Source organism: Acomys minous (genome assembly GCF_964271855.1).
Source record: "Acomys minous genome assembly, chromosome: 7".
NCBI classification, from domain to species: Eukaryota; Metazoa; Chordata; class Mammalia; order Rodentia; family Muridae; genus Acomys; species Acomys minous.
Window position 1 is genome coordinate 74,932,217 of NC_140488.1, and position 13,546 is coordinate 74,945,762.

General features: G+C 46.0%; 1 protein-coding gene across 2 annotated transcripts; it reads left to right on the forward strand.

Annotated features, from left to right (window-relative positions):
- Nucleotides 1-4,260: 4,260 nt before the first annotated feature.
- On the forward strand, nt 4,261-10,352 carry SLC7A3 (solute carrier family 7 member 3). Of its 2 annotated transcripts, none has more exons than XM_084790985.1 (12): nt 4,261-4,378; nt 5,385-5,784; nt 6,270-6,428; nt 6,637-6,814; nt 6,960-7,072; nt 7,194-7,416; nt 7,590-7,729; nt 7,824-7,926; nt 8,700-8,866; nt 9,305-9,471; nt 9,769-9,877; nt 10,008-10,352. In XM_084790985.1, exons 2-12 carry the CDS (start codon nt 5,415-5,417, stop codon nt 10,136-10,138), a joined length of 1,860 nt encoding a protein of 619 aa, XP_084647111.1. In that variant the 5' UTR covers nt 4,261-4,378; nt 5,385-5,414; the 3' UTR covers nt 10,139-10,352. The 2 variants fall into 2 exon arrangements, with proteins under 2 accessions (XP_084647111.1, XP_084647112.1); XM_084790986.1 differs by having other exon boundaries at nt 4,280-4,378; nt 5,414-5,784.
- Nucleotides 10,353-13,546: the final 3,194 nt, after the last annotated feature.

The following is a 13,546-nucleotide window of genomic DNA, read 5'->3' on the forward strand; positions in this document are numbered from 1 at the left end:
GAATTGTTCCCTAAGATTCTACATCAAAACCTCCAGCAAAAACATTTTAACCTAGCTTTCCTAGCAATCTACATCTCGAAGTTCTTTCTAAGGGTGGTAGATGAATCATTAATCTGCTCCAGCAGCAATGCTTGAGAAGATCAATCACAGGGCTGGAGCGATGGCTCAGCAGTTAAGAGCACTGTCAGTTCTTCCAGAGGTCCTTGAGTTCAATTGCCAGCATCCACATGGTGGCTCACAGCCGTCTATACTGGAATCTGATGCCATTCTCACATGTAGGTGTATAAATCTCTTTTGTTTTAAATCAATGCCTTTAATCGCAGCACTCAGGAGGCAGAGGCAGGTGGATCTCTGAGTTCGAGGCCAGCCTGGTCTACAAAGCGAGTCCAGAACAACCAGGGCTCTTACTCAGAGAAACCCTGTCTCGAAAAACAAAAACCAATCACTATTAGACTAAGTGCTAATGATACTTCCCAGAAAGGGGCCAGAAGCCCTCTCAGAGTTTTCTTTCTTTTTTTTAAAATTTATTTTATGTATTATGAGTGCTCTATCTGCATGTACACCGGCATGCCAGAAGAGGACATTAGAGGTTATAGATGGTTGTGTGCTGGGAATTGAACTTAGGACCTCTGGAAGAGCACACAGTGCTCTTAACTGCTGAGCCATCTTTCCAACACCCACCCCCTGCCCCCTTAGAGTTTTCATACAAATCATAGATTAGGAGGAACTTGGGGCTACAAGCAGCAAAAGTCCACAACAGCATGAAGTCCTCAGGACACATAGTCCTCGGGGCTCTGCCCCTGCCAGGCACATGAGGCACACTAATGGTTGTGCTAACCAGTGGAACACATCCCATGAGTTCTAAAGCCATTTATTGTTCCTCTGCATGGGTCACCAACTGTTTCAAATGTGATACAGTGTCCTCACCTGTTCTCACCGGGTCATGCTTTAACCTCCATAGGTATCCATCCCACATAATTGAACCTTTGTAGCTTCCAATCAGCACCTAAAGGTTTGCAACTATCCTGGCTGGAGAGAAGGTATTCTAAAGGGACACCAGTGTTCCCCTTTTTGGCTATCAGACTATTGAGACAATGAATTCCAAGGAATAGAACTTCCCCAGGAATCTCATGCTGGGGACAGCCACAGGGGAGTTCGTCTTTCTGGAAGAATTTTCACATAACTTGTCCAACCACTTTGTGGGAGAGACTGAAGCTGAGACCAGCTTGTCCAGGACTGCTTATATATATATACCTCTGATCTCTGCTTAAGCCTAAGCCTCAGGTGGATGCTCTGAAGATGGGGGTGTTCACAGGACATAACTGTTGGTCTTTTCTTTGTTTTTCACTATTAATTGTCTCTTTAACTTTAATTAAAGAGTTTATTGTGACTGCCAGAATCCTCCAGGCTTTAGCCTTAAAATCTCTGTCAATAGGTTCATTGTTGCCAACACTGGAGTGAATAGTTGGAGGAAGTGAGTAGTTACTAGAAATGGGCATAGGGTTTCTTTTAGTGATGAAATTTTCTTAAATTGATAGATGCATTACTCTGACTATAGTTAAACTCTACTGAACTGTACACTTTAAAAGGGTGAATTTTTTTGTTTTGTTTTGTTTTTTCCACTTAGCCTCCCCCTCTCTTTGTTTTTTTTTTGGGGGGGGAGGGGGGCTTGTTTTTCGAGACAGAGTTTCTCTATGTAGCCTTGGCTGTCCTAGACCTCTCTTTGTAGACCAGGCTGGCCTCGAACTCACAGAGATCCACCTGCCTCTGCTTCCCTGAGTGCTGGGATTAAAGATGTTCACCAACACACCCAGCTAAAAGGGTGCATTTTTTCCCAAGGCTGAGCATAGTGGAATGGGAGGAGGATGCTAAGCTCAAGACTATCCTGAGCTACATAGAGAATTCTAAGTCACAAAATTTTATCTCAAGAAAACAAAGAAATGAAAGTATGGATTTTGATGGGTACTATGGTGCATGGTTATAATCATAATACCTAGAAAATGGAGGCAGGATGATTAAAAGTTATTTATAGTCCAATTTGGGTTACATGAGACTCTGTCTCAAAAAAAGGGTGAACTTTATGATGTAGATGTTCTCTCTGTAATTTCATAATTCGTAATAAGTTAAACAAATTTGTTTGATATTCAGCCCAATTTCCAGGTACCCAGTTCCTAAAGTCCTTGGAATCTCCAAAGTGATAAATATCTTTTCGTATGCTAATGATGATAGCTGGCTGGGGTTCCCGAATAGCTTCCGGATGGGGGTCGGTTGCCAGGGGAACCAATTTGTGATTTAAAGGGTTTCAAGAATTATTGTTTATTGTCTAGTACATTTAAGATACTTACCAAGCCTTTTCTTCCAGGCTGCACTTGCTAGGTCTTTACTCTCCGTTGGCTTCAGGCCTTTTTGTAGGTCAGCCCAGCCTGAGCTACATAGTGAGTGTCAGGTAGGCTTGGACCACAGAGGAGACTCTCAAGGAGGGTTTGGTTGCTAGATGACTGATGACACATTCATAGTGGATCATTGGAGGAAACAATGTATTTTGAGCTCGCCCTGACTGCTAAGATGACTTCGCAGAGGAGAACCACACTTTCCCAACTCTTACTGTTTGCCCCTTACTGTGAGTAAGAGCTGATAGAGCCACATTGATCATCTTTTTTTAAAATTTTAAATTTATTAATTCATTTTACATCCCAATCATAGCCCTCCCTTCTTCTCCTCTTTGGTCCCACCCTCCTTCCTCCTTTCCTGTATCCCCAATTCCCCTACCCCTCAGAAAAGGAGAGCCCCTCCCTACCTGTCCCAGAATATCAAGTCGCTTCAGGATGGAGCACATCCTCTACTACGGTAGTCTGGCAAGGAAGCCCCAACAGGAGGGTGATTGAAAAGCATGCAAGAAAGCCTTTGTCAGAGACAACCTCCTTTCTCCTTACTAGGGATCCACATGAAGACCAAGCTGCCCATCCCAATATATATATATATATGTGTGTGTGTGTGTGTGTGTGTGTGTGTGTGTGTGTGTGTGTGTGTATGTAGAGAGCCTAGGTCCAGTCCATGCATTGTCTTGGTTGGTGTTTCAGTTTCTGCAAGCCCCCCTGGCACCTGGAAGGAATAGGAGCTGCACAAGAAGACCAACAGAGCCAACTAACATGGATCATGGTAAGAGTCTTCAATCGTCTGCTGTTTCCTAGTAACTCCTAGCCTCAAAGGACCCGTCTCTTGCTTGAGCTTCACACTTCCTCTTTCTTGTGCATTTGAATGAGGTACAGTACCTATGGGAAGCAGACCTTAAAACAAAGGCCAGCTTTTATCGGAAGGGTGGTTCAACAATAATTAGGAAGCTCCACGAGTCATCAGTAAAATGTAATGAAAAGGGTGGGGCTGGACCAGCTCATTGGTATAGTCTCAGCACTGGGGAGCCCTACGGGATTGATGCCCATCATTATACATTTTAAAGTTTCTCCCTCTCAATACTTAAATATTCATAATTTAATACCTAACATTGATAGTAAAGCGGAGAGATGCTACCAATACATTGTGGCCTAGAAATCTACATGGGAATAGTTATCCGTGTACAGGTGGTTTGAAACTGTCTTCCATTCCCTTGCTTGTCTGCATTAGAAACAGTTGATGGTGAGAGCAGGGGCAGCAGGCAAATGGCTGTTCATCACCTTACACGGTCCTTCTGAAGGATTTCTTGCAGACAAGAATGCTGAGGGAGAAGGTAGAGATAGAGTCTCGGAGTTATTTGCCCCTCCATCCTCCATCCCAACCCAATTCTTTCTATTCACTCCCGTCCCCAGTGCTGCCTATAACCACTAGTTCTGACTAATCGTACATAAAAGTAGATCTATGGTCAGGGAGCTTTTTATTGTCTTCTGTCCACTAGAGAGGCAAATGAGTAAAGGCTATTCCCCCTCCCCCGTGTCTCCTCCTCGCACCCCTCCCCATGTCCTGCTTGATGTTTTTGGTTGGGAAGTAGTCTCAGGCCAAAAGCAACCGATATTGCAAAGCCAAGTGACCGTGTGTGTGTGTGTGTGTGTGTGTGTGTGTGTGTGTGTGTGTGTGTGTGTGTGTGTGTGTGTGTGTGTGTTCGTGTGTCCGCGCTCATGTGTGTGCGCGTGTTTACAAGTGCGTGCGTTGGTATGTATTTTGTGTGGTGTGTCTTGTGTAGGGAGAGGGCTTGGGGGTGGGATCCCATGACGTTACTGGCTCCTCCTCCCAGTGCATATAAGGGGCGATTGGCGCGCAACGACCTCAGCTGCATCATTAAAGCCAGAGCAGCTCAAGTCTGCAGACCCAACCCAACTCGACTGGAGTCAGCCTCACTGAGCCGGATCTGAGAATCTTCGCCCTCTCTGCTTGCCACAGCTCTCTGGTAAGCCGTTGGGGCCGACACGTGTGTCAGAGTGGGGAGGGGGAGGCTCCTCGTATACCTAGGCTTCTCAGGCAACCATGGCTGCAGTTGCATCAGCGCATCTGTGACCTGTTGCTGCCAAGACCCTAACCCAGGAGCCAGGGCTCTCTATCTCCAGCGCAGCCCCAGACTGTTTGTGGATGGAACCATAAAAATCTAGATGCTGAATCTAGAGTCACCGGGCGGGACCCTTAGTCTGCAGAGAGGGAAGTGCAAGCGATCTCGGGCTGGCTTTGCCAACAGCCCCCCTCCCGCCCCCGCCCGCCAGGCGCATCTCCCAATTTCAGATGCGTGAAGCCCTGCCTCAATGCTGGTGCTCACAGGTCAGCCTAGCCCGACGCGAGGGAAACATTTGCTTTCTCCCTGGTCAAAAAAAAGGCTCAGGTGGAGCGCTGTGGGCTTGGCGAGGAGGGTGGAGGGTTAAGATCACGGTCAGACCAGGCGGTGGGGAGCCATGTCTCTTTGAAGCTCTTCGGGCCTGGGCGCTCACTGAAAGGGATGTGGGTATTGAGTGTGAAAAGGGGTTCTCCCAGAGTTGCCCTGAGTTGAGTTCCGCTTGATTCACCAGGAGCCACAGGCCAGGAAACAGAAACGTTAGGTTTCAGGGCTGTTGGGCTGGGCTCTAGGGTAAAGCCCATAGGTTCTTGGCCAGAGAAAGAAGAAACCTAGTGTCCAAGCCCTTACTAGCGGCCAACCACTGTGCTACAAGGGGCTTTCACTAACCTCTTCTGAAATGAGTCCTTCCACCAGCCTCAGAGAGACTGAAATTCCTACTTGCATTATTATTGTAATTCTTATTTGCATATGGAGAAACTGGCCATTAGAGGTAAAGTGGCTTGCTTTCCCCTCCTCCCCCCTCAGCCCATCCTCCTTTGTCCCTGTACTTAGTGGAGTGTTTTGTAATTCACTTTTAGAGCTTGGAGGATAATGGGACCAATTGAAGGGCCTTTGTCTTGCTTTTTACCAGAACCTAGCCTCCTCTTCGCTTCCTACTAGAATGCGGTGGCAGGCACTTCGAAGATTCGGTCAAAAGCTGGTTCGGAGACGTGTGCTGGAGCTGGGCATGGGCGAGACCCGTCTTGCCAGATGCCTGAGCATCCTCGACTTAGTAGCCCTGGGTGTGGGTAGCACCTTGGGTGCAGGTGTGTATGTCCTGGCTGGTGAGGTGGCAAAAGATAAAGCAGGACCAGCCATTGTGATTTGCTTTTTGGTGGCTGCTCTGTCGTCTGTGTTGGCTGGACTGTGTTATGCTGAGTTTGGTGCCCGGGTCCCCGGCTCTGGTTCTGCATATCTCTACAGTTATGTCACCGTAGGTGAACTCTGGGCCTTCACCACTGGCTGGAACCTCATCCTCTCCTACGTCATTGGTGAGATAGAAGCTTGGGGTGGATTGGGTGGGTTGGATGACTACACAAATAGCAAAGGAATAATGAATCTAGAAATCTGAGGGAAATGGTGAAGCTGAAATTTTCTTTATTTTTCCTAGTATCTCAACACGTTCTAGATGTTTACATTTTTATTTGGAGGGGTCGAAGGTGCAGAATAACTGTTCGATTCTGTCTCGTGTTCATTAAGATGCTGGTTTGGGCTTTAAAAATTAATAACAGGAACTGGGTCTAGTGTTGTACACCTGTAATTTCAGCATTCAGGAGGCTGAGGTAAGAGGATCAGGAGTTTGTTGAGTTTGAGGCCAGGCTAAGCCTGAGCTACATAGAGAGACCTCACACACACATGTAAGGTGGGTAATAATGGCAGGAATCTGTGTGAGGCTGGCGTGTAGGAGGGAGAGAACTGGACCTCACAGTGTCCCTGAGTATTGGGGTTACAGAAGAAAATACAATTGCTACACCAGGTACTGCCAGTGTGGCCCGGGCCTGGAGCTCTGCTTTTGACAACCTGATTGGAAACCACATCTCTCAGAGTCTGAAAGGGACCATCTCACTGAATGTGCCTCATGTCCTCTCAGAATATCCAGATTTCTTTGCACTGGCCCTTGTGCTGCTGCTCACTGGTGAGACAAGGGGGCGGGGTTGCATGGTAGCGGGGGTGGGGGGTGTGGGGGGGGGCTGGGCCTGGGAAGGGCTTGAGGGAATGGTAATGAAGGGGAGGCAAAGAAGCTTGGGGAGGAAGGAGTCTGCCACAGCAGGGGCAGGAAAAAGGAAACGCAAGCTTGCAGAAAGGATTTTGTCCTCGGGATCCTGAACGATTTTCTCCCACAGGCTTGTTGGCTTTGGGGGCAAGTGAATCTGCCCTGGTTACCAAAGTGTTCACAGGGGTGAACCTCTTGGTCCTTGGCTTTGTCATCATCTCTGGATTCTTTAAGGGAGATCTGAGAAACTGGAAGCTCACCAAAGAGGACTATTGCTTGACCATGAGTGGACCCAATGACACTTGTAGGTTAGAAAGGCACAGAGCTGAGACCATAATGGGGGAGGACGGGGATCCGGACTGGGAGTGGCAAACAGTGAGCAGCTGGGCGTTAGAGAAGAGGTGTAGACTTAGCTGAACACAGTCTTATTGTGTCTGTTCCTTCTCATTCTAGCTTGGACTCTATGGGCTCTGGAGGTTTCATGCCTTTTGGCTTAGAAGGGATTCTCCGTGGCGCTGCTACCTGTTTCTATGCCTTCGTTGGTTTTGACTGTATTGCAACCACCGGTAATAAGTCGCACCATCCTGGCTGGCCTTGGTGCAATGTGTGACCCTACAGAGTGTGGAGTGGTAGCAGTGCACGCCTGCCTTCCTGCTTCAGAACACTGTGCCCTGTGTTTTCTTGCAGGGGAAGAGGCTCAGAATCCCCAGCGCTCCATCCCCATGGGTATTGTAATCTCACTGTCCATCTGCTTTTTGGCTTATTTTGGTGTGTCCTCAGCACTTACCCTCATGATGCCTTACTACAAGCTTCAGCCTGAGAGCCCTCTACCTGAAGCATTTCTCTACGCTGGCTGGGGCTCTGCCCGCTATCTTGTGGCTGTTGGCTCCCTCTGTGCTCTTTCCACTAGGTCAGTGTTAAATATTTGTTTCCCTTGCTGGATGTAGTTTCCAGTTGTGTCCATTTTGTGCCAGAGAATGCTCCTTAGGAGGGCTGGGAAGGGGAGGTGGAGATGCTGGAAACACACAGGCTTGGAACAGATACCGTGGTAACCTCACGCCACTTGGACATTGTCTTTTTCAGCCTTTTGGGCTCTATGTTTCCTATGCCTCGGGTGATCTATGCAATGGCAGAAGATGGCCTCCTGTTCCGTGTCCTTGCTAGGGTTCACAGCAGAACACACACCCCCATTGTGGCAACTGTGGTATCTGGTGTTATTGCAGGTAAACAAACCAAACCAAACCACCTGTTTCTGTTGTTTCACCAACTCCTTTAACTTCACCCTTCTCTCACTTGCTCTCTCCTTGCCAATTTTAGCATTCATGGCATTCCTCTTTGAACTCAGTGATCTCGTGGACCTCATGTCAATTGGGACGCTGCTTGCTTACTCTCTGGTGTCCGTTTGTGTTCTCATCCTCAGGTGAGACTTGTGTTTGTGTTTCTGGGCGAGGCATGATAATATGCTTGTTCCTTCTCTGCTTTCAGTCACCCTGACTCTCCTTCAGTAATTTGGGTATCTTGCACTGTCCAAAAGAGCACCCCCATGAGTGTCTTGTATATCCTTGTAAGTGTATGTTCGTGTGTGTGTGTGTGTGTGTGTGTGTGTGTGTAGGCCAGAGGTCAGAGATAGCTATTTACATACAACCCTCTCTCCACTTTTGAGATGGAGTCTCTCACTAGTTGGTTAGGTTGGCTGGCTAGTGAATTCCAGAAATCCTAGCTCCAGCTCCCTAGCACGGGGGTTACAGGACACCTGGGTTTTGTGTGTGTGCTGGAGCGCCATCTGAACTCAAGTCCTGTCATCACACTTGTGTAGCAAACACTTAAAAAACCTCTCTCTCCCTCTCTCTCTCTCTCCCTCCCCCCCTCTCTCTCTGTGTGTGTGTGTGTGTGTGTGTGTGTGTGTGTGTGTGTGTGTGTGTGTGAGTTTGGAAGAGGGCATTGAATCCCTGGGAGCTAGACTTATGGGTGGTTGTGACTTGCCCAATGTGAGTGCTAGGAACTGAACTCAGGTCCTTTGCAAAAGAAGGAAAAACTCTTTAACTTCCAAGGTATCATTCTAGCCTGGTGGCAGATGCTTTATAGAGCTGTCTCCCCAGCCCAAGTTTCTCACTTTAATAAAGAAGCTACCTTAAAAAAATATTAGTGAATGGTTAAGAGTATTCTTAAAATTGTTTCTTACTCTTGCCACAGATATCAGCCTGACCAGGAAATAAAGAATGACGAACAGGAAGTGGAATTGCAGGAGGAGGAAACACTTGAAACAGAGAAGCTGACTCTTCAGGCTCTATTTTGTCCAGTCAACTCCATCCCCACCCTCCTTTCTGGCCGAATTGTCTATGTTTGCTCCTCACTGCTTGGTGAGCAGTGGGTTTTTTCTTTTTCTTTTCTTTCTTTCTTTTTAAAGATTTCTTTATTTTTATGTGTGAGTATTTTGCCTGCATGAATATATGTGCACTGTGTGCATGCCTGGTACCTACATAGGTCAGAAGAAGGTATCTGATCCCCTGGAACCAGAGTTATAGATGGTTGTAAGTTGCCATACATGTACTGGGAACCCCAGGCCCTCTGCAAGAGCAGCAAATGCTCTTAACTACTGAGCCATCTCTATCCCCAAGCAGTAGCTTTTTACTTTGGGATGATTTGGAGAGATCAGTATAACAGGGTAGACACTATGTGGTGGCATTTGGCGAGAGAGGTCTAGCAAGAGGGTAACCCTCCTTGGAATGGGATGTCTTACATCTTAATATATTGATCTCAAGAGTTGGTTTTGATGCCTCTCAACTTGACTTTTGAAGCTATACTACTGACTGTTCTTTGTCTGGTGCTGACCCTGTGGACAAGTGCACTTTGTTCTGGAGACCCAGTATGGGTCACAGTGGTGGTGCTGATCCTGGGACCCATTCTTGGAATTGCTGGAATTATCTCGAGACAGTCACAGAACTCCACTCCCCTTCACTTTAAGGTAAATTACGTCACTTTCCTCTCCTCAGTCCATCTTGGGACAATTAGGACTTGTAAGCTTATGTTCTTTGATTGGACACAAGAGGGTAGACACCAGAGCTATTTAAGCCGAACTATTTGCTGATGCTCTCTCAAGTCCTGGATTTGGAGAGTCTAATAACATGTGAGAAAGAAGTGCCTGCTGAAACCCAGAGCTTGAGTGGGGGTCGAACACGGTCTGCTCTGCCCCCAGTGGGAGCAGAGGAGGCCATGTTTCTAGGTCATTGCATTGTATGTGAAGATTTATCTTGTTTTGCAGGTGCCTCTTGTCCCTCTACTCCCAATGCTGAGCATCTTTGTGAATATTTACCTGATGATGCAAATGACTTCTGGCACTTGGGCCCGATTTGGGATCTGGATGCTGATTGGTAGGTATCTGCTTTTGAAGAGGAAGCCTGTTCGGTGTCCTGGCCTTTCCCTCTTGATTTCTCTAGTTGGAGACCTATTAAGGCTTTCCAGGCTACACATCCCCACCTTACAGTTGTGTTTCTTTACTAGGGTTTGTTATCTACTTCGGCTATGGGATGCAGCACAGTGTGGAAGAAGTTAAGAATCATCAACCCCTACCTAAAACAAGGGCCCAAACTGTAGACCTTGATCTTACTGCTTCCTGTATTCATGCCATTTGACCTAACCATACCTGACTGTTGTCTGGACCCCACGGGCCTCTCGTGTGGTATTAGTCAGGCATACTAACTAGAGCTCCGTATTTAGTGTGGAATGATTGATGCGTCTTTGCTCTTTCTTCCTTTTTTATTTTAACTTGTCTACTTTCAAATGGTCTCTGTAGCTGCTTCCTGGCTTTGAACAAAAATGTCATTAAAAAGAAAATGGAAAAAAAAATCCTGTCCTGTTCTTTGCTTATTAGAGATGATGTAAAGCTTGCCTTTCAGGCTGGAGAGGCTCAGGGAAGTGTCTTTTTCCCTAGCAGCCACAAACCTTTCTGCTGTATCTGGACATGTGCCTTCTGGACGAGGGTTTGGAGAGGGTAGGAAAAGCAGCCTAACTACTCACACTCATAAAGAAGCCACCTGGAGAGAGAATTTCCTTTGTGGCGCTGAAGATTAGGCCCTGGATAAGTACCGAGATGGCAGTGCTTTCTGGGGTTGCAGGGGGACTCAACACTGGCTATGTTATATACAGAGCCATTGGCTTCCACAGCACGTCTTTTAGTTGGATCAGTTGCACATCCGGTCACCAACCTGGCAGCACATTGTAACTGCTGGGAGGAGGTGTGGACAATAGAGGGTTTTTTTTTTTAAAAAGTACTGTATATACACGGGTACTGCTTCCTATAGAACAGTAGGAGATCAGAGGCTAAAACTCCACTCACATTAAAAACTAGGCATTTATCCATTCATTTAACAACTAGGCAAAATTTTAGACCTTGTGCTGAGGGCTGGCAACACAAACAATAAAACTGCTCTCAAGGAACTCACAGTCTAGTGAGGGAAACAAGCAGGTAAACATGAATATAAAAGAGGAATTTGACTGGGGGGCCCAGGGCACGAATGAGTGACGAGGGCCACATTTGACCTGAATGCTTGAGTAGACTGAAGGAGGGTATGATGGCCAGTGACCAACAGTACAGGAAACAACCGAATTATGGCAAAACAGATTCTTTGTGGCCTGACTGCAGTTGGAGTGTAGCAGGAAGTAACAAGCACATGGTTATGTGTATGCATGGCCTTGTACACCCCAAGGGATTGGGAACTTCCCTGTGGATGGTGTGAGAGAGAGAGAGGAGTGTGTGTGTGTGTGTGTGTCTGTGTGTGTGTGTGTGTGTGTGTGTGTAAGGGATTGAGTCACAAGACTTCCTAGCAAGGAGGTGCATGTTTAGCAGCAGCAAGGAGGAGGGGGCGGCTTGGGAGTAGTTGGGCAGCTAGAGCAGGGAGCTAATGCTACCACTTATTCAGTATTTATGCCGGCCAGTTCTGTATAAATCTCATTTTGTTATTAAAGCCTATGAAGTAGATATAATTGTATTTTACAGATGACAGAGCAGGATTTAGGCGAGTGTACCCTAGTCACATAAGTTTCAAAGACAGGCCAGAAGGAAATTAAGTCACAAGTCTCATGAGTTTAGAGATATGCACGTTGAGTTTAGTTTCACATAGCTAAGGCTAGTCAGCAACTAGGACTAGAAGGTTCTGGGCCAGGGTTACAGATTTAAAAGTTATCAACACACGTCATATGTGATAGAAGCTTTGTAGAAGCAATTCTTTTTTCAGGATAAAACACAGAAAAATGCAGCAGAAGTTGTAAAAATTTCCCTTATACACAAGTTAATAGATAAATATCCTGATAGAAAAATGAGTACTAGTGTGTCATTTCCAGAAAAAAGAAATGACACATACAAAAAAAAAAAAAAAGATATTTAACCTCACTTATTAAAAGAAAAAAGGGGCTATCAGCTTGAGAGTTTGAGGGATTAGAAGGGAGACAGATATAATCTGTTCCAACTTTAAACACTTTAAAACACCTTAAAAAGTAAATATGAGGCTGGATTGATGGTTCAGTGGTTGGGCGCACAGGTTGCTCTTCCGGAGGACTTAAGGTCAATTCCCAGCACCCATATGGTGGCTCACAAACACAACTCCAGTTCTGAGTGATCCTATGCCCTCTTTTGGTGTTGGCAGGCACCAGGCAGGCACATGGTGCACAGAAAGACAAATAGGCAAAACATTCACACACAGAAAGTTCTTCAGATATTAAAGCTCATGGGCTTCGTGTGTGTTTGGCAAGTGATGTATCAACGGAACCACACCAGCCTGGCCTCAAACTCACAGCAATCCACCTGCCTCTGCCTCCCAAGTGCTGGGATTAAAGGTGTGTGCCACCACTGTCTAGCAAAATATGATTATTTTCTTTTTAAAAAAATATTTATTTATTTATTTATTATTATTATGTATCCAGTGCTCTGCCTGCATGTACACCTGCAGGGCAGAAGAGGGCATCAGATCACATTATAGATGGTTGTGAGCCACCATGTGGTTGCTGGGAATTGAATTTAGCACCTCTGGAAGAGCAGTCAGTGTTCTTAACCTCTGAGCCATCTCTCCAGCCCAAAATATGTCTATTTTCAAAATAAAATATTTTGGCTATTATCTAAAATGAAAAAGGGGGTACTTTTAAAATATACAACAAAATAGATATTCAATTATTTTGAAATGTTTGGCTGTGAAATACCTAAAATAAATCATATACCATATATTGGAAACATTCATGTAGTTCACAGTGGACTAATCTCTGGTACTGGCCTTGAAGACAGTGTGGAAAATTGTTTTAGGCATGCTCTAATCTTGATTTCCTTGAGAAGACAGATAAAATTGACCTAAATAAAACAAGAAGACAGAAAGTAGGAAACCGGAAGTGTCCTCAGACAGGTGTGCAAAGATTACCATGAAAATTCACTGAGGTCTCAGTGGGGAAGTCTTTGTCAAAGGCTTTTCCTGAGGTTTAAAGGTGACATTCTCCATGGTAGTGTGGAGAGTGGGGACTGACTCTGACATGAACTCTGGTACCCCATATTTGACCACTTCCCCTTGGTGAGGAGGCCTGGTGGTACTCAGAGGAAGTGTAAGCAGGCTACCTACCGGGATGAGACTTCATAGGCTGTGACCATATGGTGGGGGAGGAGGTCCCCTTCTGTCACAGGCCTAGGGGAGGGGAATAGGGTGAAAGAGGGAGGGAGGAACGGGAAGATACAAGTGATGGGAAAACAACTGAGATATAATCTGAATAAATTATAAGAAAAACACGTGACAGGTACAACAAGCCAAATGTGGTGGTCTATGCTTGTCATCTCGGCCTTTAGAGGGTGGGGGCAGGAGAAGCAGGGTTCTGGGTCATTCTTGGCTGGTGAGTTTGAGGTCAGCCTGGGCAACATGACACATTCTTTAGATAAAAAAGGGTAAAATGTGTCAATTCAGTTTGCCCACAGCATAGGATTTTTGAAGGAGCAAAGTGAAAAACTAAGACAGAAAGAACAGATTTTATCAAGGCTCTTGAAAGGTATTACTTGTAGCCAGGTGTGG